General features: G+C 33.8%; 1 protein-coding gene and 1 pseudogene across 4 annotated transcripts in view; both read right to left on the reverse strand.

Annotated features, from left to right (window-relative positions):
* Positions 1-22,881, reverse strand: part of LOC128171010 (uncharacterized) — a 555,905-nt gene that overhangs the window by 136,528 nt on the left and 396,496 nt on the right. For all 4 annotated transcript variants that reach the window (XM_052836772.1, XM_052836773.1, XM_052836774.1 and 1 more), the window contains one exon: positions 18,151-19,083. In XM_052836772.1, coding sequence (XP_052692732.1) covers positions 18,151-19,083 — 933 coding nt within the window. The remainder of the gene's footprint in view (positions 1-18,150; positions 19,084-22,881) is intronic.
* Positions 16,504-22,881, reverse strand: part of LOC128171013 (uncharacterized) — a 136,583-nt pseudogene continuing 130,205 nt past the window's right edge.

Consider the following 22,881-nt stretch of genomic DNA (forward strand, 5'->3'; position numbering starts at 1 on the left):
TGGAACATTAATTATGGTAAAAACAACTGTGATTATACTAGTTCGTTTATCTGATTGTAGACATTTATAGAAAACATGATGTCTGATATCATCATGATTATTTCGTGCAGTCCCTTATCTTTCTTACGTTGTTGTAGATTTCGACCAACCGATAAACGGAACAGGATTCATGAATATCTGCCATTCAGTCATTTGAAAGGTGACTTAAAGGTTACTAAAAAGTGACTGAATGGCATATTTGTGTCATTCAGTCACCTTTCCTGACAATTCAGTTATTATTCAGTTGACTGAATGGCAGAGCTTCATTTAAGACGCAGAGTATTTTTTACCGAATTTGACATAAAAGGACCGATTGATAAAAAAAACTGGACATACTTTTGAGTTCATCCCTGTACATGTGAAACATATTTCGATATTAATTCATCTAATTCTTTGTGAGAGGTTATTTTCAATAAGCTGTACACGACAAGGAAACATATCTAATTTAAGATTGGATCTCCGATGTGGAGGATATATTTCCTGGTCAATGACTATAGTTTGAAGGGTTTTAGTTTTGGATTTCTAAAGACTCAAAAAGCAGTATTACATTGTTTTTCTGTTTTCTCTCTCTCTCTCTCTCTCTCTCTCTCTCTCTCTCTCTCTATCCCTCTCATTCTCTTTCTCTCTCTCAGTCGTACTTATTTCTTTGTATATAAAGTTGTAAAAAGAAAAGAATCAAACAGCTTTTGTACAGAAAAACTTATTGACAAACCAATAAAAAAACCTGTATTATTTATCAACTCTTTTACGAAAAAAAACCTTTTAATTGAATTACTCTATAACAAAAACAAAAACAAATAGGTAAAACATTGACTATTTTATAAAGCAAATGAAATAAATATACAATGTATGTAGTATTGACTTCTTTTAAGAGGACCATTTTAACATTAAAACACAAAAATAAAATTCTTGCATCTTTTGTATCCAAAAAAAGTTAATAAATGAACGAGGTGAATATATATTCTTTCTTCGATGTGTTGGTCGCCATTCTTGAACAAAGAAACGGTATAAAAAAAAAAAGGATGGATGGGTGGTCATGCATATATCTATTCTTTATGGAATTTATCGCATTTATACAAATTATTTAGTTCAAGGAACTCTGGGTATACTCGACTGAGATCATAAATCATTTTAAATAAAAGTGCACATTCAATCTCAGTATTGTTGATAAAATATAAAGATGGACAATTTAACTTCCGTATAGATATTATAGTCAAATGCTTACTTATCTTTTTTATTCATTAAATAAGATACTTTTCACTTACCACATATAACTTTTTGAAGACACTCTTGCTATTTGTAGACAACAATCAGGTTGTGGAATATTCTGTAGCCGGAACTCTGTGTGACCACGTGACTGGTACGATGAGTATAGTTCTAATGCGGAAATAATTTTAAACACAATAATTTAGTCCTCTATTTTTAATAATAAGTATACTGTTTTTTCGTATGTAATTTTAAAGACTGGTGTGCTTTTTGTGGGTGTGTGCGGGGTGGGGGGGGGGGGGGTGGTGTTGATGTTATAATAAACTGTAGTTCAATTCCTAGTTAATGTTTAGATATTTCACAAAATGCAGTATACATTGGAACATTAATTATGGTAAAAACAACTGTGATTATACAAGTTCGTTTATCTGATTGTAGACATTTATAGAAAACATGATGAATAATTTCGGTGATAAGTCATTGTTACCCTGTGTCTGAACACAGTTGGGTAAATGAGATAAAGTCTGACATCATCATGACTATTTCGTGCAGTCCCTTATTTTTCTTACGTTGTTGTAGATTTCGACCAACCAATAAACGGAACGGGATGAATCTCTGCCATTCAGTCATTTGAAAGGTGACTTAAAGGTTACTGAAAAGTGACTGAATGGCATATTTGTGTCATTCAGTCACCTTTCCTGACCATTTAGTTCTCATTCGGTTGACTGAATAGCAGAGCTTCATCCTGTGCGGGGTGTGATGATTTCAGTTCTGACAGTTTTTATAGAGTTATGAATTAAAAAAAGAAATAAGTTCGAATCATACTCGTTAATACTGTTCACGACAAAGAAACACATCTAATTTGAGATTGGATCTCCGGTGTGAAGAATATATTTCCTGGACAATGACTAAAGTTTAAAGGGTTTTAGTTATGGCAACTTAAGACTCAAAAAGCAATATTACACTGTGTTTCTGTTCTCTCTCTCTCTCTTTCTCTCTCTTTCTCTCTCTCTCTCTCTCTCTCTCTTTCTCTCTCTCTCTCTCTTCTCTCTCTCTTCTCTCTCTCTCTCTCTCTCTCTCTCTCTCAAACTTATTACCTTTTTTTTGAAATGATAAAAAGAAAAAGAAAGCTTTTGCATAGAATTACTTATTGACAAACCAAAAAAAATCATATCATTCAACAACTCTTTGACGACGAAAAGTAAAAAGTAGCTGTATATTTGAATTACTCTATAACAAAAACAGAAACAAATAGGTAAAACATTGACTATGTTACAAAGCAAATGAAATAAAAAGCTGTGATAAATACTTCTTCTAAGAGGACCATTTTAAATGTTAAAACAACAAAATACAAAAAAGTGCATCTTTTTTATCCAAATATGAAAAAAATAAACGAAGTGAATATATTTTGTTTTTTGAATTTTTTTGGTCGCCATTTTTAACAAGGACATTGTATATAAACAAAAAAGATGGGTCGTTATGCATGCATCTATTGTTTATACACTCGTGGAATCTGTCGAATTTGTACAAATTATTTAGGTCGAAGATCTCTGAGTTGCAATATTTGACTAAAATCATGATTCACTTTGGATATCAATCTATATTCAATCTCAATATTGTTCAACTGATAAAAAATCAAGATAGATAATTTAACTTCCAGATCCATATTTTAATCAAATGCTTACTGATCTTTGCAGATTCATTGAACAAAATACTTTTCACTTACCCCATTTAACTTGTTGAAGACACTCTTGCTACTTGTAGACAACGATCAGGTTGTGGAATATTCTGTAGCCGGAACTGTGGGTAACCACTTGACTGGTACAGTGAGTATAGTTCTAATCACAATAATTCTGTGTACACCCTAATACGTTACCCGGAAGTTTGTGTGACCACGTGACTGGTACAGTGAGTATAGTTCTAATCACAATAATTCTGTGTACACCCTAATACGTTACCCGGAAGTTTGTGTGACCACGTGACTGGCACCACCAGTACATTACGTATGCGGAAATGATTTTATACACTCTAATTAAGTGCTAGAAATGAAAATAGGATTATTATCATTTTTATTAACTTGTATAAGTAAAATAGTTTTTAATGTAATGTTTAAGAGCGCTGTGCTTTAGGTGTGTGTGCGCGGGATGGAGGGGGGGGGGATGGTGTTGATGTTGTATTAAATGTGTAGTTCAATTCCCAGTTATTGCTTAGATAATTCACAAAATGCAGTATAAATTGGAACCCTAATTATGCTAGCAACATCTATGATTATACAAGATCACGTGACGGTAATGGAAGGACGCGGAAATTTGTCGGCTCTGCTAAATTCTACTGTAAAAAATTATAATGATATCAATTTCTCCAAGGAGTAAGTAAAAGAATTAAAATTGTTTGTGTATAGCGCCATATGAAAGTGTTTTGAAGGTTTGTTTTTGTTAAACTGAGTAGTCGCTCACAATGGGAGATCGAGTGGACAAGACGATGGCAGCAAACAAAGATGAGAAAAAGTCTGTACATAAAACCCCAGATACTGACCAAATAAAACAAAAACAAAAAACTGGTTCAGCTAAATTTAAAGTCGGCGCCTTCATCAGTTAGAAATCTAGTGGTCTCGGACAAAACTCCCCCCCCCCCCAAAAGCCTAGAACAAGCAGTAGTGATCAAACCCCAGACGGCGATTCACACTTCATGGTGAAAAAGTCTGACATTAAAGATATAGTTACAAAAATAATAACCGGGCTCAAAAATTAGTTTAAAAAGGAAATAATTTCAGAAATAAAAGGAGATCTCACAGGGGAATCAAAAAAAAAGTTTGTAAACTGGACCGAAAAAAAACTAACAAAAAATCTGCGCCATGATCTCTCCCACATTATCAAGAATACGATCAACCTCGACCTGGATCCTACTGGTATTCTCGAAATCCACTGCACTCAGAACAAAAACCAGAGAGGATCCATACCAGTGATTTCGAAATTTCGAAATTCCGAAAGTAAATTGAGATCATTCGTAACAGGTCCAACAGCGAAATCAAAAATGTGTTTACAATGCACGACCAATTGACACCATCAAATGCCAAACTCATTTGTGATTTAAACAACGATGAACGTAACCAGACCGCATGGTATTACAACAAAACTCGTTTATAACGAACACTGATGTAGCGAAAGTCCCGGCAGAGTCCTTATATAATCCTTTATAAAACTGTCACGTATAACGAACACGGCTATAACGAATTTACGGTTATAACGAAGTAATTTTAAGATCCCCGCTAATTAAATTTGAACGTTTTTATCATTCCTCTTACGATTTTGTTCACTACATAATTCATTTAAGATACGGGAAAATTCCTGTATCGAATACATTTTTTCAACAAAATTTATTAAAAAATATACGTAAGAATTTTTAATTTGTCTTGTGGAGTGACGAAAATAGTTAGTAAAGTGTTCACGGGCTTACAAGGAATTAAGGAGTTTTGAGTTGTGATCATTGTTCCTCTCGGTACACGTGTGGACGAGAACGTGATGACATCATCAACGATATTCTTGGCGTTAACTCCGAACCAAACAGCACCGATAGCGACAATGATAACAATGTCGTAGAATTGACAGATCTTCCAAATCCGGACGATGGTACTAACTCTATTCATTCGTTGAGGCAATGTCTTGAAAGAAGTGTAAATGCCTCAGAACGTCTCTTACTTATCTGTGTGAAATTGAAAAGTTCATACACGCCAGTATATCAAAGCAGTCAAAACTCGACGATTACTTTAACGTAGCATAATGCCCGAGATAAAAACCAGTTTATGCCGTGAACACATGTACATGTATATATGTTTATAAATCTAATTTATATTTATTGACTGCCACAATAAAAGAATTGTTAATAAATTGTATACAATTTCATTGTCTACCACAATAAAAAAAGAATTCCGGAAATTATATATCTTTATTGAATTGGTTCTATTTCTAATTTGCCAGACATGTATCCGGTTGCAAGTTTGTGGTATGAAGTTAAACCATAATGGCGAATAATGATACGTTTTATTTATTTTTATTTTTATTTTTTTTTGCTTGTTAAAACATTTTTAAAAAACCTAGATTAGATATTACGAACAATATCGTTGAATTGAACAATCACATGAATAAAGTAAAATATTGTATTGACTATTTCTTTTTACTGACGATGGTCTGTATTAATGTACAATAGTTTGAAGAATTGTCAGCTTAAGTGCTGTTTTTTAGCGAATTCCCTATAAAAAAAATTGCGAATTCGCTATTAACGTATAACGAAGTTTGTTCTGTGGTCCCCTGAAATTCGCTATAAACGAGTGTTGCTGTATAACGGATAGGTATTTGCGCTTGACAAAGAGGGATTTCCGAAAGTAAATTGAAGATCATTCGTAACAGGTCCGACAGCGAAATCAAAAATGTGTTTACAATGCACGACCAATTGACACCATCAAATGCCAAACTTATTTGTGATTTGAACAACGATGAACGTATCAAGACCGCATGGTATTATAACGGAAAGGTATTTGCGCTTGACGAAGAGGGACACCGGTACAAATTTGACATCATGGACACAGTGCGTAATAAGTTAAGAAAACAGTAATAGCGGAGTCATTGTAACATCAATCACCTCGGGATCGGTTTGACAAACTGAAAGTAGATCGGGATCGGCTTTACTGGAGGTGACATTTACTGTTTACCTGCGTGTATGTGAGGTGCCAATCGGAACTTCTCAGGCCTTTCTCATATTCATACATGTTACATGTAAGGATATAGATGAAGTTTATATTCCTAGAGGTGCTTCTTATGGAAATAAGGAGTCTTTTTATTTCATATTCACCAAGAAAAAGGAAAAAGAGAATATTGAAATATCCCTAATTTTTTTTAATGAAGCTTCCTATTTCCCAGAGATTGGGAATTATATCATGTTTACCAGAAAATGACAAACCAAGACAATAATTGAAAAACTGGAGACCCATCACTCTTCTGAAAAATCTCTTTAAGCTTATATCAGGATGTATTAGTTATCGAATTAAGTCTACACTTGATTATATTATATATGTTACACAAATAGGCTATTGGAGAAAATACTAGAATTATTTATGATTTAATGTCGTTCGCTGAAAATGAAAACATAACAGGTCTTTTAGTTCTTATTGACTTTGAGAAAGCCTTTGATTCTGTTTCATGGTCCTTTATACACAAAGCTCTAGAAGACTTTGGATTTGAAAATAATATTATAAATTGGATAACATTCTCAAAAAAGATTATAAGGCTTCTGTTTTACAATGTGGCTACCTGTCAGAACAGTTCAAAATCCAAAGAGGATGAAGACAGGGGGACCCAGTAGCTCCTTATTTATTCTTGATATGTGCAGTGATTTTAGCTATTCTCCTAAAACAACACTTTGATATTAGAGGTATAATTGTCAATGGCAATGAACATAAGATTTTTTCAGTCTGCAGCTGTTATTTCACTCATCTTAGATGGTTCACCAATGTCACTTTTCGCAGCTCTTGATACTTTATACTTTTTTTTCACACATTTCAGGTTTGATGATAAACAGCTCTAAAACAAAAATAGTATGGATATGTTCTAAAAAATTCTAACGAAGTTTTTCATTTTTATGTTGGAAATTTGGTAGGGGCTCCACTTCTTTTAATTTACTTGAAATGGAATTTTCTGTTGATTTAGATAAAATGACATCAATAAATTAAACAACTGCCAACATATTTTTTTCATTTATTCAAGAGTTGAGGAGGATAATTGTAACTCCCATCGGTTGCATCACAGTTGTAAAAAGTTTAATTATTCTCAAACTTAACCACTTGTTTATTTCACTTCCAAATCTAATACAAGATGTAATTTTATCTCGTAGTAAGAGCTTGTTGAATTTATTTGGAAAGTGTGATAAGGTTAATAGAGAAGTTGTTAGTCTTAATTACCTAAAAGGTGGTTATAAAATGGCTAACATTTCTAACTTCATGGCATCTCTTAAATGTTCATGGATTAAAGAATTAAGTCAAGGCTAAAAACCATTGATGGGCTTTTTCTTTTTTTTAATAAATAAATGGTTCTGTATTTGCAAAAGAACTTTGTTTTTAATTTTTTTTTTATCATGCATGGTTGTTCAAAGAAATACTATTTTTTGGAAAGACATTTCTAATTCTTGGCTCTGCTATACTGAGCAAATGATTATAGGCTCATTAAATACCAAGAATGTTTTCAATTTTCCTGTGTGGTACAACTCTTAAATAACCACTGCATGTAAATACGAATTTATCAACAATTTGGTATATGAAAGGGGTTAAAACCATAGGAGATTTTGTGAATAAAAATGGAATCATATTTTCAAGAATAGATTTTACTGAAAGATTTCAATTTTCATCTATACCTCCAATTATATATAATAGTGTAATATGTACAGTATCAAAATACTTGACGTAGTTGTCTATTGATAAGTCTATTTTAAAGAGAGACTGTACTACATTTATGCCATTCTATTATGAGTCTATTTTGTTTAAAAAAAAAATGTAACAAAGCATATATACATAGGTTTAACCTCAAATGATTGTATACCTACAGCTATCAACAAATGGAATGCTGAGCTATGTGATATTTTGCCAAATGATATCTGTGTACATGATGTTTCAACTACCAACGATTCAACTATTAATTGGTTACACTAGATAATTCTCCATAGAATTCTTCCTGTTAAATATTATCTTAAGAAAATCAGAATTACTACCCCTGACTGCTGTACGTTTTGTAATGATATGCCTAAAACTATAATACATGGTTTTGCAACTTGCAAGAAAAGCCAGCCTCTATGGGATGCACTTGGTATACTTATATATGGGATGAAAATGTGAGTACGTGAGACGTGAGAGAGCAAATAGTTCATACAATGATTTATTTATGAGTTTTTTTCTTATTGTAGTCCTTTATAGACCCAATGGTGAATAATTTCTGTGATTAATCATTTTAACTGTGTCTGTAAACTGTTGGATTATATTTTAATACTTAAAAAGTTTTAATCTCTCTCTCTCTTTCCCTATCTCTCTCTCTCTCTCTCTCTCTCTCTCTCTCTCTCTCTCAGCGTTAGCGTGTTATATTTTTTTTCTGCAATGGTCGCTGCCATCAAAATCTGCAACGATCATCAAAAAATAGCATTTATTTGTTTATATTCACGTCTTTTCTTTAACAGATTAATAAAATCATTGTAAAAAGTAAGTAAAATTAACTTAATGACTGTTAATGTACATCAGTACGTTAGCTAAAGGAAACATATTGTGAAATTGAAACGTTTAATTGAAAATAGTGTTATTCATATCAACTTAAAAGGTTCCAGCAAGGTTTCAGCAGTGTTCCGGTGATAATCCAGCAATAGTCACAAGTGTCTAGGTATTTAACATCTTACCACCCGTGTAACCTCCTTCGTTTATTCACTTACTACGCTGGAATCTGGTGGGCGGAAGCCGTCATCTTAGGACGTGGTACTGAGGGAGACACATTGGAGGAGCACTGGAGGGACACTGCAGACAGAGGTACCACCATAGGAGACCATTATTAATGTGATAGTATAAACATTTTTTGTTGTCAATATTTTTTATGTGAATATGTATATCTGTAAATTTATTGATTTGATATATAAAAAGATAAAGATTGTAAATACTTTTTGATGTTCATTATTGCTCGACTGGATTAGAGATACGACAGCTGTCGTGACAGCCAAATCGTATGGGAATTTGAGTCTGGCATCATCATAATTATTTCGTGCATTATCTTATAACACCACTTCTTGACATTGTATTTTAAGAGGGTTTACATAAGCTTTTTCTGTTACCCATTTTTTTTAAATTCTCAGTAAAATCATAACCGTGTTTTATATAGATCTATACAATACGTCAAACGAAAAGTGTGTGCGGTAATCATTGTGACGTCATTAAAAGGTACACACAGAATTGAACATTTTCGATATATATATATATAGTTTTATTGCAAATATAGATTAAGTAAAAAAAAGACAAATTATTTCTTAAAATTATTTTAGATTTGATGTTTATTTGTTGATTATCAAACCTCTTGTCAAAATAATATAGACAGGTCTTAAATGCCCTGATTGTTAGTTAATGATAAGGTATATCCTGGCGTTATGGGTTTACTATAGTCTAACACTAACACTTTCTTTAACACTAAACACTGCCTCTAATGATTGTCCTTTTGTCAACAATTTTAAATTATATAATTTTCAACCTTGGACACGGCATTAAAAATAGCCGATACTCAATCAAAGAAAAGTCGTCTTCATATTCAGTTTCTATGTATGTTAACCCTGATGCAAAATGAAAATGAGTATCATCTTTTTTTCAAAAGTATAAATTGTTTCCAATTAAAGTTTTAATAAAGACAAATAAACTTGCTTATGAATATAATTATTAATAATTTATTTTTTGAAGCTTTTATTTCAACTTGCGTAGTTTAATTATTCAATTGAACTTATAACTACATTTTATAACATCAATGTAATACAATACCAGTATTTGTATGATTATTAGTTAACGTTATAATTCAGAAGAAGCTTAAGTTATAGCGTTTTTTAAAAACAAACCTACAAAGTCATGTTAACATTTTAGCATGGAAATACATCATCAGAGGTATGCTTTACCGAAGACCTGATCCCCGGGGGCAGGATGGTCTCAGCATTGGGGAGGGGGCAATTTTTTATATAGGAATGTATGGAGAAATATCTTCTTTTTTGGATATTAATTAAGCAGAAAAGCTGTTGCTTGAATGTAAGCATTTTCAAGTAGTTTAATATATATAGAGAAAAGTATTTAGAAATTATATAAAAAAGGAGAAGACTATAAGGGCGTCCAATTTTTACAAAGGAAACAATCTCTCCTATTGACATTTGTTGATTCTCAGTTGTTCAGACTGTGGATATGGATAATTCTTGGGCCACACAAGGGGTTCAAAATTTGATGCAGGTTTATATTTATGTAAACAGTTGTATAAGATCATTTTGAGAATGGCAATGGTCAAAATTTCATATAACTATGAAATCATCTAATTACAAAAAGTGCCCAATTTAAAAACATCTGTAGAACATTTTGAATTATTTTAAAAAGAGGATCAATTTTACTTATTCTTTGTCCCGATATTTTAGATATGCCTTCATTAAGTTGATTTATGTCTAGTGTTGCTCAGGTGGCAGTATGGCCGATGGGCCTCTTGTTATTAATAAGTATTTAAGTAATAAATGAATAGATAAAAGCATTTATTAATAGGAGGATAGAATACATTGTAATATAAACAAAAGGACTTAGATAATACAGGGAACTATGCAATATCTCGTAGTAATTTAGCCAGAGAAGTGAACTGACAACATCCTGTAAAAAGTGTAATAACGCATTTGAAACAAGTCACTCGAGTTTACTGTGAATTATTTGATAATGAAAGATATAATGATAAATAAACAAACATGTCAAATAAGCAAACTATTTGTAGTTTGGGGATAACAAATAATATCTAAAAAATTCCATTCAGTAAGTAACAACAAAATTAAGCCCCTGCGGGATTCAAACTCGGGATGTACCGTTCACAAGCCATATACTTTATCCACTTTGTCAGCTGGAGTTAGTTGTTGTTGATAAAATTCTATTTAATAAAACGAAATGTCGTTTTGATCAGTGGTCAGCCATTTTGTGATGATGTGTTATTCCACCTTAAGATAAAGCTATAACTAATATCATAGCACAGATAAGTGTTGATTAATTGTCTCCTAGATTAGTTAATTTAGTTTATTAGCCAGGTAAGTGAAATGACAACATTTCTGTTTAAAATATAACTAAGTACTATAGCAGAGATAAGTTTTGACCCATTGTCTCATTGATTAAGTTAACTAAATGTTTAACTTGTTTAATTAATTTTGTATCCAAATATCCAAAAATGTTGACATTACTATGAATGAGTTGACTATTACATCAACTTTAAACATGTTTCTTTTCTTCCATATTCATATTTATTGTTATGACAGTTGTTGATGATTACTAAATGTACCTTGTAATTAAAATTAAGATATACAGTAAAACTCGGTTATGGCGAAGTCCCAGGGACCAATGAAATTACTTCGTTATATCCGTAATTCGTTTTATCCGTATAAACAATTCGTTATAATATTTATAGCCAATTCGTTATGTACAATGTCATGTTTTCTTTGACCAGACTGTATCTTTTGCTAATTGATGCCTAAATTAAAAATACATTACTTTGATACTTTAATTAACGGATTGTGAATTGAAAAATATATATATAAATAAATTCATTCAAACTTTTTATGTTAAATGGTAGTGCAAACTTTTTTAAACAGTAAAAAAATTCGTTATAAAGTAGTTAAATTTCGTTAGTATTAACCTCAACGGGACTCAAAATCAGTTCGCTATATCCGTAAATTCGTTTTCTCCGAATTCGTTATAACCATAAAATTTTGCAAAGATGTGTTAAGCATTTTCGCGGGTATGATAAGGCAACTCACAGCGATCAAATTCCTCTGATCGATATGACGTCACAATAAGCAGCATGATGTCATATTTTACGCAGAAACATGTCGATTTGAACTTTATCTCTGGTTAAAATTATAAAAACTACAGACATAAAATATCACCAGAAACTCTTCTAACTGAATATATCTTCGATTTCTCTCTATTACGTATAATTATCCTTGATGACGTCACAAGCATGTTTAAAAGAGAAGATCATGTCGGGAGACAAATTATCGGAATACAGTGTAAACAATGCCGAAATAAGACTTATTTAATACAGATACCTAAGATTTAGATGAGTGTCAGTTAGAATATAATCAGCGTGCAACAGTTTATGTGTTAAAGTGTATGATTGCGTGTAATTGTATATGCGTTTAAGTGCGTGACTGTTTGTAACAGAATGCGTAACAGAATTGTATATGTGTTAAAGTGTTTGATTGTGTTTAACAGTATATGCATAAAAGTACCTGATTGTGTGCAACAGTTTATGTGTTAAAGTATGTGAATGCGTGTAATGGTATATGTAGTAAAGTGCGTGATTTTGTGTAACGGTATATACCTAAAAGTACCTGATTGTGTGCAACAGTTTATGTGTTAAAGTGTGTGAATGCGTGTAATGGTATATGTAGTAAAGTGCGTGATTTTGTGTAACGGTATATACCTAAAAGTACCTGATTGTGTGCAACAGTTTATGTGTTAAAGTGTGTGAATGCGTGTAATGGTATATGTAGTAAAGTGCGTGATTTTGTGTAACGGTATATACCTAAAAGTACCTGATTGTGTGCAACAGTTTATGTGTTAAAGTGTGTGAATGCGTGTAATGGTATATGTAGTAAAGTGCGTGATTTTGTGTAACGGTATATACCTAAAAGTACCTGATTGTGTGCAACAGTTTATGTGTTAAAGTGTGTGAATGCGTGTAATGGTATATGTAGTAAAGTGCGTGATTTTGTGTAACGGTATATACCTAAAAGTACCTGATTGTGTGCAACAGTTTATGTGTTAAAGTGTGTGAATGCGTGTAATGGTATATGTAGTAAAGTGCGTGATTTTGTGTAACGGTATATACCTAAAAGTACCTGATTGTGTGCAACAGTTTATGTGTTAAAGTGTGTGAATGCGTGTAATGGTATATGTAGTAAAGTGCGTGATTTTGTGTAACGGTATATACCTAAAAGTACCTGATTGTGTGCAACAGTTTATGTGTTAAAGTGTGTGAATGCGTGTAATGGTATATGTAGTAAAGTGCGTGATTTTGTGTAACGGTATATACCTAAAAGTACCTGATTGTGTGCAACAGTTTATGTGTTAAAGTGTGTGAATGCGTGTAATGGTATATGTAGTAAAGTGCGTGATTTTGTGTAACGGTATATACCTAAAAGTACCTGATTGTGTGCAACAGTTTATGTGTTAAAGTGTAATGGTATATGTAGTAAAGTACCTGATTTCGTGTAATGTTATATGTAGTAAAGTACCTGGCCTCAGGATCATGAAGCAATCTTAGACTTAAGTCAAAAATTGTATACTCTCTTAATGTCTCTAGATTGAAAACACTGACAAAATTGAAATGTTACTAAAATTGGCTTGATATAAATGTGTTAATTACAAATTTTGATCGTCATTTTATTATAAACAAAAATTTTATGGCTGACTGAAATTTTGTCTTAAGTCTAAAATTCCTTCATGATCCTGAGGCCTGATGTCGTGTAATGGTATATGCAGTAAAGTGTTTAGTTGTGTGAAACAGTATGTGAGTTAAAGTGATTGCCAATATCAGTATTTGAGTTAAATTGTTTGATCGTGTGTAAACGTATGTGTTGAAGTGTGTGATTGTATGAAACAGTATGTGATTGCATGTATTTAAAGTATTTAAAGTGTGTGATTGCGTGTAACGGTTTATGTGTTAAAGTGTGTTATTGCAACAAACGGTTATGAGCCAAATGTGCGATTGCGTGTAACGGTATATGCGGTTTAAGTGTTTGATTGTGTGTAACGGTATGTGTTTTAAAGTATGTTTATGCGTTTAAGTGATTGATTGTACATGCATGTACCGGTAGATGTGTTAAAGTACGTGATTGCGTGTAGAAGTGTATGCGTAAATTGTGTTGTTGCGTGTGACGGTATATGCGGTTAAAGTGCATTATTTTATGTAACGTTACATATATATGCGGTTTTATTGCACAATTGCAGGGTAACAGTTTAAACATAAAAGTTCCTAATTCCGTGTAACATTATATATGTTATTATATAAATAGTGCCTGTTTGGAAGGGTAACAGTTTAAATTGACACCCCAAGAAAACCATGGTCAACTGTCACTAAGCGGAGGTTGACAATGGTTTCCGAGGGGTGTCAAATTCAACTGTTTCTATCCAAACTGGCACTTTTTATATATAATATCTTCATTTAAAAGAAAACTCAATTGCTTTAATGTAGAAATGACGTGAATTCTACGTCCAACCGTACGCGTATAATTTACACGCATGTAACAATTTGTTGTGTTACCCGTTGTCAGGTCTGTTGCTAATGCTCAGGGTAAAAGAACGGATTATCAACTGCGTCTTGACTAATCAGATTTCAGTATTTAACATGAAAGGCAACGGGTAACACAACGAATTGTTACATGTGCGTAAATTATGCGCGTACGGTTCGCCGTAGCATTCACTTCATTTCTATAATTATATTTACATTTTCCAGTGTCTTTGCCTGTAATAACACTACGTATCGATTTTGTACTATATAACCCATAATACAAATGACGCCAAATCGAGGCGCCAGCGGGGTCTGCTATTTAAGATTTAAATATTTAATCGCATGATGGCTCAAAATTATATAAGTAATAAGAAATCATTCTTTGAATATTATGAGGTGATAATTTCGGTCGGGGCATGATCAAATCTATCAGAAAGCCCTTCGGGCTTTATTGGATTTGATCACGCCCCGACCAAAATCATTACCTCGTGATACTCAAAGAATGATTCCTTTTTCCTTATATAAAAGCAGCATTTTTTTTAAATTAAGACATTCAGTATAATAAATTAAATAGTGCCCTTTTGGGAGGGCAACTGTTAAAATTGATACCCCGGTTGCGTCGGTTGACAATGACAGCTTAGGACAGATATAAATAAAGTTTATATAACATTTTTTTATTTCATGCACGATCATGTTACAACTATGGATTAATCTTCAGCTTAGAACAGATATGTTATCAAAATAACAGTTTTTACAATAATACACAGAATTAAACCTTTCAGTCAAAATGAAATTCTTGAAACAACTTTGAGTACTTGGATGAAAATTCATTTTGTAATTTGTTGTTGACTAGTCTCTATTAACATCTTACTATAGTGACTCCAAAAGGAGATTGGTTTGTCAGTTATTTGGTTCGCCCCAATGAATAATTGTCTTGTTCTTGTACATAATTTTACTGTATCATATTCTTCTTTTTTGTACCAAATATTACAGTACTGTCTTACTAAGAAAAAGTACAAAACTATGAATAAATATCACTTTTATTGAGTTCTATCTACAGCTTGCTACAACTCACCAACAATCATTTGTATATAAGAATTACGTATTTCATGGTAAGGGCAAATACAAAGAAAAAATCAAATTTTTGAAGAAAAAAATCAGTACACTTTAACTTAGTTGCAATATTGTTCAAAAACTATTTACATAAACACGAGTTTTCTATTTACATGATCAATATAAAGAAATGTGCTAAATCCACCAATGATATTCTTATTAAGGGCATTTTTTAAAATCTTATAATTATATTTACTGATATTCAATTAACTTTCAGAGAAAAACATGTCAGGGGACCCGGGTCAACAACCAGTTCTAAGATGAAACTTTATCTATAAAATATTACAAAAAGGGGAATAACTCTTTATTCGTTTGTAATTGAAGAACTCAAATTTGAGTTACTTCCCTTTGAATATAATGTTTAATCAATAAACACAATTTTTTCTTTGCAAATAGGAAAAAAAATCATCAGTTTTAAGTAACATCTTTTTCCCATCACTAAATTACAGGGTATTATAAAAGCATTTAAAAGAATTAAATACATACTGTCAGATGAGAATTTACTACACTCATACTAAGATAAAATTGATAAGCCATGTAAGGGAGTACAATAACTAATTACTGTAGAGTGTATGTACACATAAATAATAAAAAATATAAATCCAAGTTATACACATCTCTGATATATGTACAATTGATCTACAAGACAAAAATTTCCTATCTTGAAAACGGTAGGAGGAGTTATCCGTACAATGAGGGTACCCTATATGCAATATTCTGCGAGAAAATAACCAAGTTCGACAGCTGGTATTTTTTAATATAAATTTTCACAAAAAATCCGAGTTTTATGCACATCTCTGATATATGTACAATTGATTTGCAGTACAATAGGGGTACCCTTCTCCCAGCTGCCCGCCGGCGTGCCCCTTTCACCATTTCAATAATTGGATTTCTCCTTTGGAAAACTCGGTTCAAACAATTGATATCAATGTAAAATGACAAATTACTATTTTAAATTACAGTATAGTTCATGTACACAGACCACAGACTTTAAACAGATAAAATACTGTGAAATAAAAATGATAAGACAGAATAATAAGTAATTACTGTATAGTTCATGTACACAGAACACATGTTCAAATAATGGCGCGTTATTTAAGTCCAGATATCGGTCACTCACTTATATTCAATCTAAATTCTTCTTATTGTAGCAATGTTTCACATCAAATATGGTAACAATTGGCCGTGAACTTTTCAAGAAGAAGTTCAACATGTAAAATTGTAAAGGAAAGACGCATGACACACACCACACGATGACAGATAAAGACAAATTGTAATAGGTGACATGAGTGACTCGGGTCAGTGCGTACTTGAAGATAATGACGTCATATTGCAGTGAGTGGTCTACGTAGCCAATGTCTGTTTTCTGTCTTCCTCTGTAAGGATTTCAAGGAAGGTGTTCTGTTTTCTCCCCCCAAGGTCAGGTAAAATTGGCCCATCTACAGGAAACAGAATAGACTAATGAATGATTTAGTTAATGATCAACACCAACATGATATTACTCCGATATCTGTGAGCCAATGCTCACTAGTAATAACCCCGCTCTGATGTAAATATACACAATATGCAAAGTCGACTTAAACAGGAAGTTGATGTCCAATTTTTACAAAAAATAGATCCGAGCGTGTGCCATGCCTAAACACAGAATGTATTAAAATTTCAAGCATATGCGATCAATAATTGCTGAAACATTCTTTACGAAAATTTGTTTGAAAATTTAGGCAAAAAAGTCGTCACTTAACAGGTACAAACATATATTCCAACGTATAGCATGCCTGAACAAAGAGTGTGTTGAATTTTCAAGCACCGGCAACGATCAGTTGTTGAGAAAAATGTGACAGAATTTTTTCTTACAGACAGACAGACGAATGTAAAAAAGGGCGTACAGACAGACAGACACACAAGGGTAAAACAGTATATGGTAACCCCCCTCTCCTTCAGAGCGAGGGTATGATAACCATAAATGTTCAAATTGATAAAGATCTATTACAATTTTAATAATTCATTTTTTTTTTACATCCAGTTTTTATAGACTTCATATAAATATTTATTTTATGTTGATGATAATTCATTTTAAGCAAAGTGAAATTTGTATAACATTCCACACTCAGCAACAGACAGCCATGTTTGGATGATCACAAAGTGTGAAATAAACAGGAGTCAGTATTACAGTCCATGTGAATTATACACAGCTCAATTTCAGCTGCAGATGTTGAACAAAGTGACAAACAACATGTGTGGTTTTGAGAGCAGACTAGATTTGTACAGAAACATTTACAACCTGTCAATATCCCAGCTATCTCCATTATACGGCTGGTGTTGAGCTGTCCCAATCAGGACGGGGTGTGTGTTCATCTACAACAAGTCATTAATTAACTGTTAATTAAAATCATACATGTTATGTAATGATAGAGCTACATCTACAAATTAAAAGTTTAACCTGATTACATTGACACATGCTTTAATATTTATCTAATTAATTAAACCAATTGAATTAACTTGAAACAAAATAATGAATCACAAATACATGTGTCAGCATATTAATTACAATGACATTATATTCTAATCAAGTAAATACAATGACATGTGACTGTACATCTAATTAATGAAATAGATACAGCTAACCCTGTAACAATGAGTTGTTTATATTGACAAACAATCGCACAGATAAACATGTCTTACATGTATCTTATTGACTGATAATTAACACGGACTGTGTGTCTTAGTTATCTATATCTAATTAATGTGAATGATAATGACTCAGACTTACCTGTCAGAGCGTCCTGTCTGGTGATATACCTGTATATAACCACCGTGTTGTTGTACCCTGCTCCGACCCAGAGACGGTGAGTGTTGACATCATAACTCAGGCTCCATGGTGAGAATATCCCTGATGGTCTTATCAGTAGATGTGACAGGAAATGACCGTCTCTGTCCAACATCTGTACTGTTTCGGTTGTATCATCACACACCAGGATGTGTGACAGCGGGTCAGTACAGATTCCACGTGGCTCTAGTCCTGATCCTGATGGATGTCCTGTGTAGGAGAAACGATGTCTTCCTCCACGCTCTGTCACCACTACAGTACCATCATCAGACACCACGACATCCCCATTGTTGTTCTCTGTTATATAGATAGGGAAACTATACAGTCCCATACCTGTGTTGTCGTTCTGTATGGTATGTGTGAGTTGTCCACTCTGGTTGTACCGGGTTACCTTGCCTGTCTTTGTATCATAGTTATACATCCCGACCAGTAGATCCCCAGTGGACGGGGACCAGTACACACACCGTGGTCTCCATGTATAGTCTGTTCTCTCTATAAATGTGGTGGTTGTTTTCATATCCTTTGACAGTTTGTTGATGTTATAATTCCTATCTATATAAATCAGTTCACTCTCACTGTTCACTGTGTGTAATCCTCCATATAAATCACTACATAGATCCTCTACACGATATAGAGGGACACCTGTTGTGTCTGTCAACATGAGATTGTATCTATCATCACTGACCCAGACCCGGTCTGATGTCACACAGGAAATGTGTAAACAACCATCAACACCTGTCACTGTGAGAGAGGGAAGTAACTCGGGGGGAGACATCAGTTTTAGCAGACACTGGTTTCCTTGCTGTGGTTTTTCTGTCCCTGTGGTTGGGATTTCACTCAGTGACTCCATCACATCAGCAGTGGCTGGATTCAGATCTACAAACATCAGACACAAACAGTCAGATGGAACAGATTGATTACAAACATCACATCGTGTATAATGATTGGTACAGCAATGTTTGTTGTAATGTATCAATTATCATAATCAATTAATAATAAACATATATACATCTTTCTTATTAATCAGTTCATTCATTCATTACTTAAAAAATATATACATATATGTGATGAGTCAATTATTCAACAGACATGTAATGTATTTACATCTCAGTATGTGATGTTGATTGTTTATATATAAATATGTACTTACATTATATTGACAAATGATAAAGATCACATTCTATATATGTCTGACTTGTGACTACATATTATATAGTTTACAATGATAATGACCCAGACTTACCTGTCAGAGCGTCCTGTCTGGTGATATACCTGTATATAACCACCGTCTTCTTGACCTCTGATCCGACCCAGAGACGGTGAGTGTTGACATCATAACTCAGGCTCCATGGATAGAATATCCCTGATGGTCTTATCAGTAGATGTGACAGGAACTGACCGTCCCTGTCTAACATCTGTACTGTTTGGGTTCTAACATCACACACCAGGATGTGTGACAGCGCGTCAGTACAGATTCCACATGGCACTAGTCGTGATCCTGATGGATGTCCTGTGTAGGAGAAACGATGTCTTCCTCCACGCTCTGTCACCACTACAGCAGTCAATGAGTCAGACACCACGACATCCCTATTGTTGTTCTCTGTTATATATTTAGGTTCTCTATACAGTCCCTGTCCTATGTTGTGGTTCTGTATGGTTTGTGTGAGTCGTCCACTCTGGTTGTACCGGGTTACCTTGCCTGTCTTTGTCCTATAGTTATACATCCCGACCAGTAGATCCCCAGTGGACGGGGACCAGTACACACACCGTGGTCTCCATGTAGAGTCTGTTCTCTCTATAAATGTGGTGGTTGTTTTCATATCCTCTGACAGTTTGTTAATGTTATAATTCCAATCTATATAAATCAGTTCACTCTCACTGTTCACTGTGTGTAATCCTAAACCACTCAATGAATCCTCCACACGATGTAGAGGGACACCTGTTGTGTCTGTCAACATGAGATTGTTTCTATGATCACTGACCCAGACCCGGTCTGATGTCACACGGGAAATGTGATCACAACAACCAACACCTGTCAGTGTGAGAGATTGATGGAACTCAGCACCAGACGTCAGTTTCAGCAGACACTGGTTTCCTACGCGTCGGTTTCCTCTCTCTGTGATTTGGATTGCACTCAGTGACTCCATCACATCCTCCTTGTTGAGTGACTCAGTCATGGAGAGCTGGCTGGTGTGGAGTGTAAGATGTATCTGGGGGAGGGCTGTCTTTATGGAGGAAAGGAATTGTAGCGCACTGAATGTGAATTCTGGCTGTATATATCTGAGTTCATATTCCTGTAGGCTGATAATATGTCTGATCATTTCTATCATCTGTTTTAAACATCTGTGTTTGAAATCAAAATCACAAAACACATTTTTCATGAAATCTTTTCTCAATTTGTTAATGAGATTCTTCAGTGTCTGGGCCTTTGTTAACATCTCTGATTGATAGAGGGAGAATTTTGTGTGACAGGTTTTGAAATCAGTTTTGATTCGTGGCAGGAAAACAGGTCTGTAAAAGAGAGCCTCACTTCTGATGGTGTGAATGGTTCCTCTGTGTTGTTGTCGCTTTGTTTTATAGGCTATTTGTATATCCAGTATTTCGTGCTGTCCTTGGCCATAGAGAAAACTTCTGAATCTGTGCGATTGGTCCTCTGAACAAGAATCACACACAGGAACTTGACAAGGTGCACAGTACTTTATATAAACATGGCTAGGATGTCTCACACAGATCTCTTGTGTTGGGATGTAGTTGAGTTTATCACGGTGTGACACAACATCATGGTCTATAGTTTGGAGATTTTTTACATGGTTCTCTTTACACTGGGGACACAGATCACATGGACACGATACACAATGGTACTCTGTGTCCCCCGGACACTTAGAACACTTATGTGCACTATATGTGGAGCTTGCTGTGTCCATGTCTATATCTTTGAATCACAACCTGTTAAATCAAAATAAAGTGTTTTAGAATTATGTCAACCGCATTCTTTCAAAACTATTTTATAATATAATTAATTTATACAATATCATTACATGCTTTATATAATATCATTTTGAGTGTAAGGAATATATCAATTTAAACCAGACTTTATTTTGAAATAACAATATATTTTGATTCATAGATAACTAATGGTCTATTATCATCAGATAATAAAAACACTCGACCAAAAGATAATTTTTTTTGGTTAAAACTTTGAAAAAATTCTTTTTGACATTTTCTGCTAAACATTGGTGACCTTCTCCCTCTCTCTTTTTTTCTCTATCTGTGACATGCATACTCTCTCTCTTTCTCCCTCTCTCTCTCTCTCTTTCTATAAATTCACTTCTTAACTTTCTCTCACTCTCTCCCTCTCTCTCTCTACAAAATATGTACTTTCTGTCTCTATTTCTCCTTCCTGATCAACATGTACTCTTGCTCTCTTTGTCTCACTATCTCTGACCTTATTCATTAAACATTCTCTCTCTCTCTTTCTCCCTCTCTCTCATTCCTTTTTGTTACAACATGTACATGAACTCTAACTCTGTCTCATTAACATGAACTCTCTCTCTCTCTCTCCTTCTGAAATCTGTACTTTATCTTTCTCTCTCTCTCTTTCATTCACTTACAGAGCAACATGTACTCTTGTTTTCATTATCTCTGACATTCTTCATTAAACATCTCTCTCTCTCTCTCTCTCTCTCTCTCTCTCTCTCTCTCTCTCTCTCTCTAACATGCACTGTTTAACATGTACTCGTACTCTCTCTCTCTCTCTATCTCTCTCCAAAATATGTCATCTCTTTTTTTCTTTTTCTTTCTGTCTCTAATTCCCTTTCCTGACCAACATGTACTCTTTCTCTCTTTGTTTTACTATTTGTTTTTCTGACATTCTTCTTTGAACATTCTCTCTTTCTCTCTCTCCTTAATATGTACTTTCTCTTTCTTTCTCTATCTCTCTCTCATTCCACTTTCTGATCAACATGTACTCTTGCTCTCTTAGTCTCTCTATATATCTCTATCTCTGACATTCTTCATTAATCTCTCTCTCTCTCTCTCTCTCTCTCTCTCTCTGTGTAACAGTCACTGTTTAACATGTACTCTTGCTCTTTCTCTCACTCTACCACTATCTCTCTCCAAAATATGTACTCTCTCTTTCTCTCTTTTTTCTCTAATGCCCTTTTCTGAACAACATGTATATTGCTCTCTTTGTTTCACTATCTCTGACATTCTTCATTAAGCTATCTCTCTTTCTTTCTCTCTCTCTCTCTTAGATATTTAGTATTTTCAGACATTCTCAAGGAAATACACATCTCTTTCCCCCAGTCCAACCCACATATATGCCAGCTTTCTGTGTCTATTTCTCTATCATACAGATGTATGTTCACCCTCTCTCTCTCTCTCTCTATCTCTCTCTCTATCATTTGTTTAACATGTACTCTTGCTCTTTTTCTCCTACTCTCTGACTCTCTCTCCAAAATATGAACTTTCTCACTCTCTCTTTCATTCACTTTTCTAGCGAACATGTACTCTTGCTCTCTCTATCTCTGTTATTCTTCATTATACATTATCTCTCTCTCTCTCTCAAATGTTTACTATTTTCAGACATTCTCTGTTAAGGAAATAGAAGTGTTCTTTATTCCAGTCTTTCCAACATGTATTCCCCGCCTTTGGGGTATTATTTCCCTCTCAATG

Source organism: Crassostrea angulata, chromosome 2 (genome assembly GCF_025612915.1).
Source record: "Crassostrea angulata isolate pt1a10 chromosome 2, ASM2561291v2, whole genome shotgun sequence".
NCBI classification, from domain to species: Eukaryota; Metazoa; Mollusca; class Bivalvia; order Ostreida; family Ostreidae; genus Magallana; species Magallana angulata.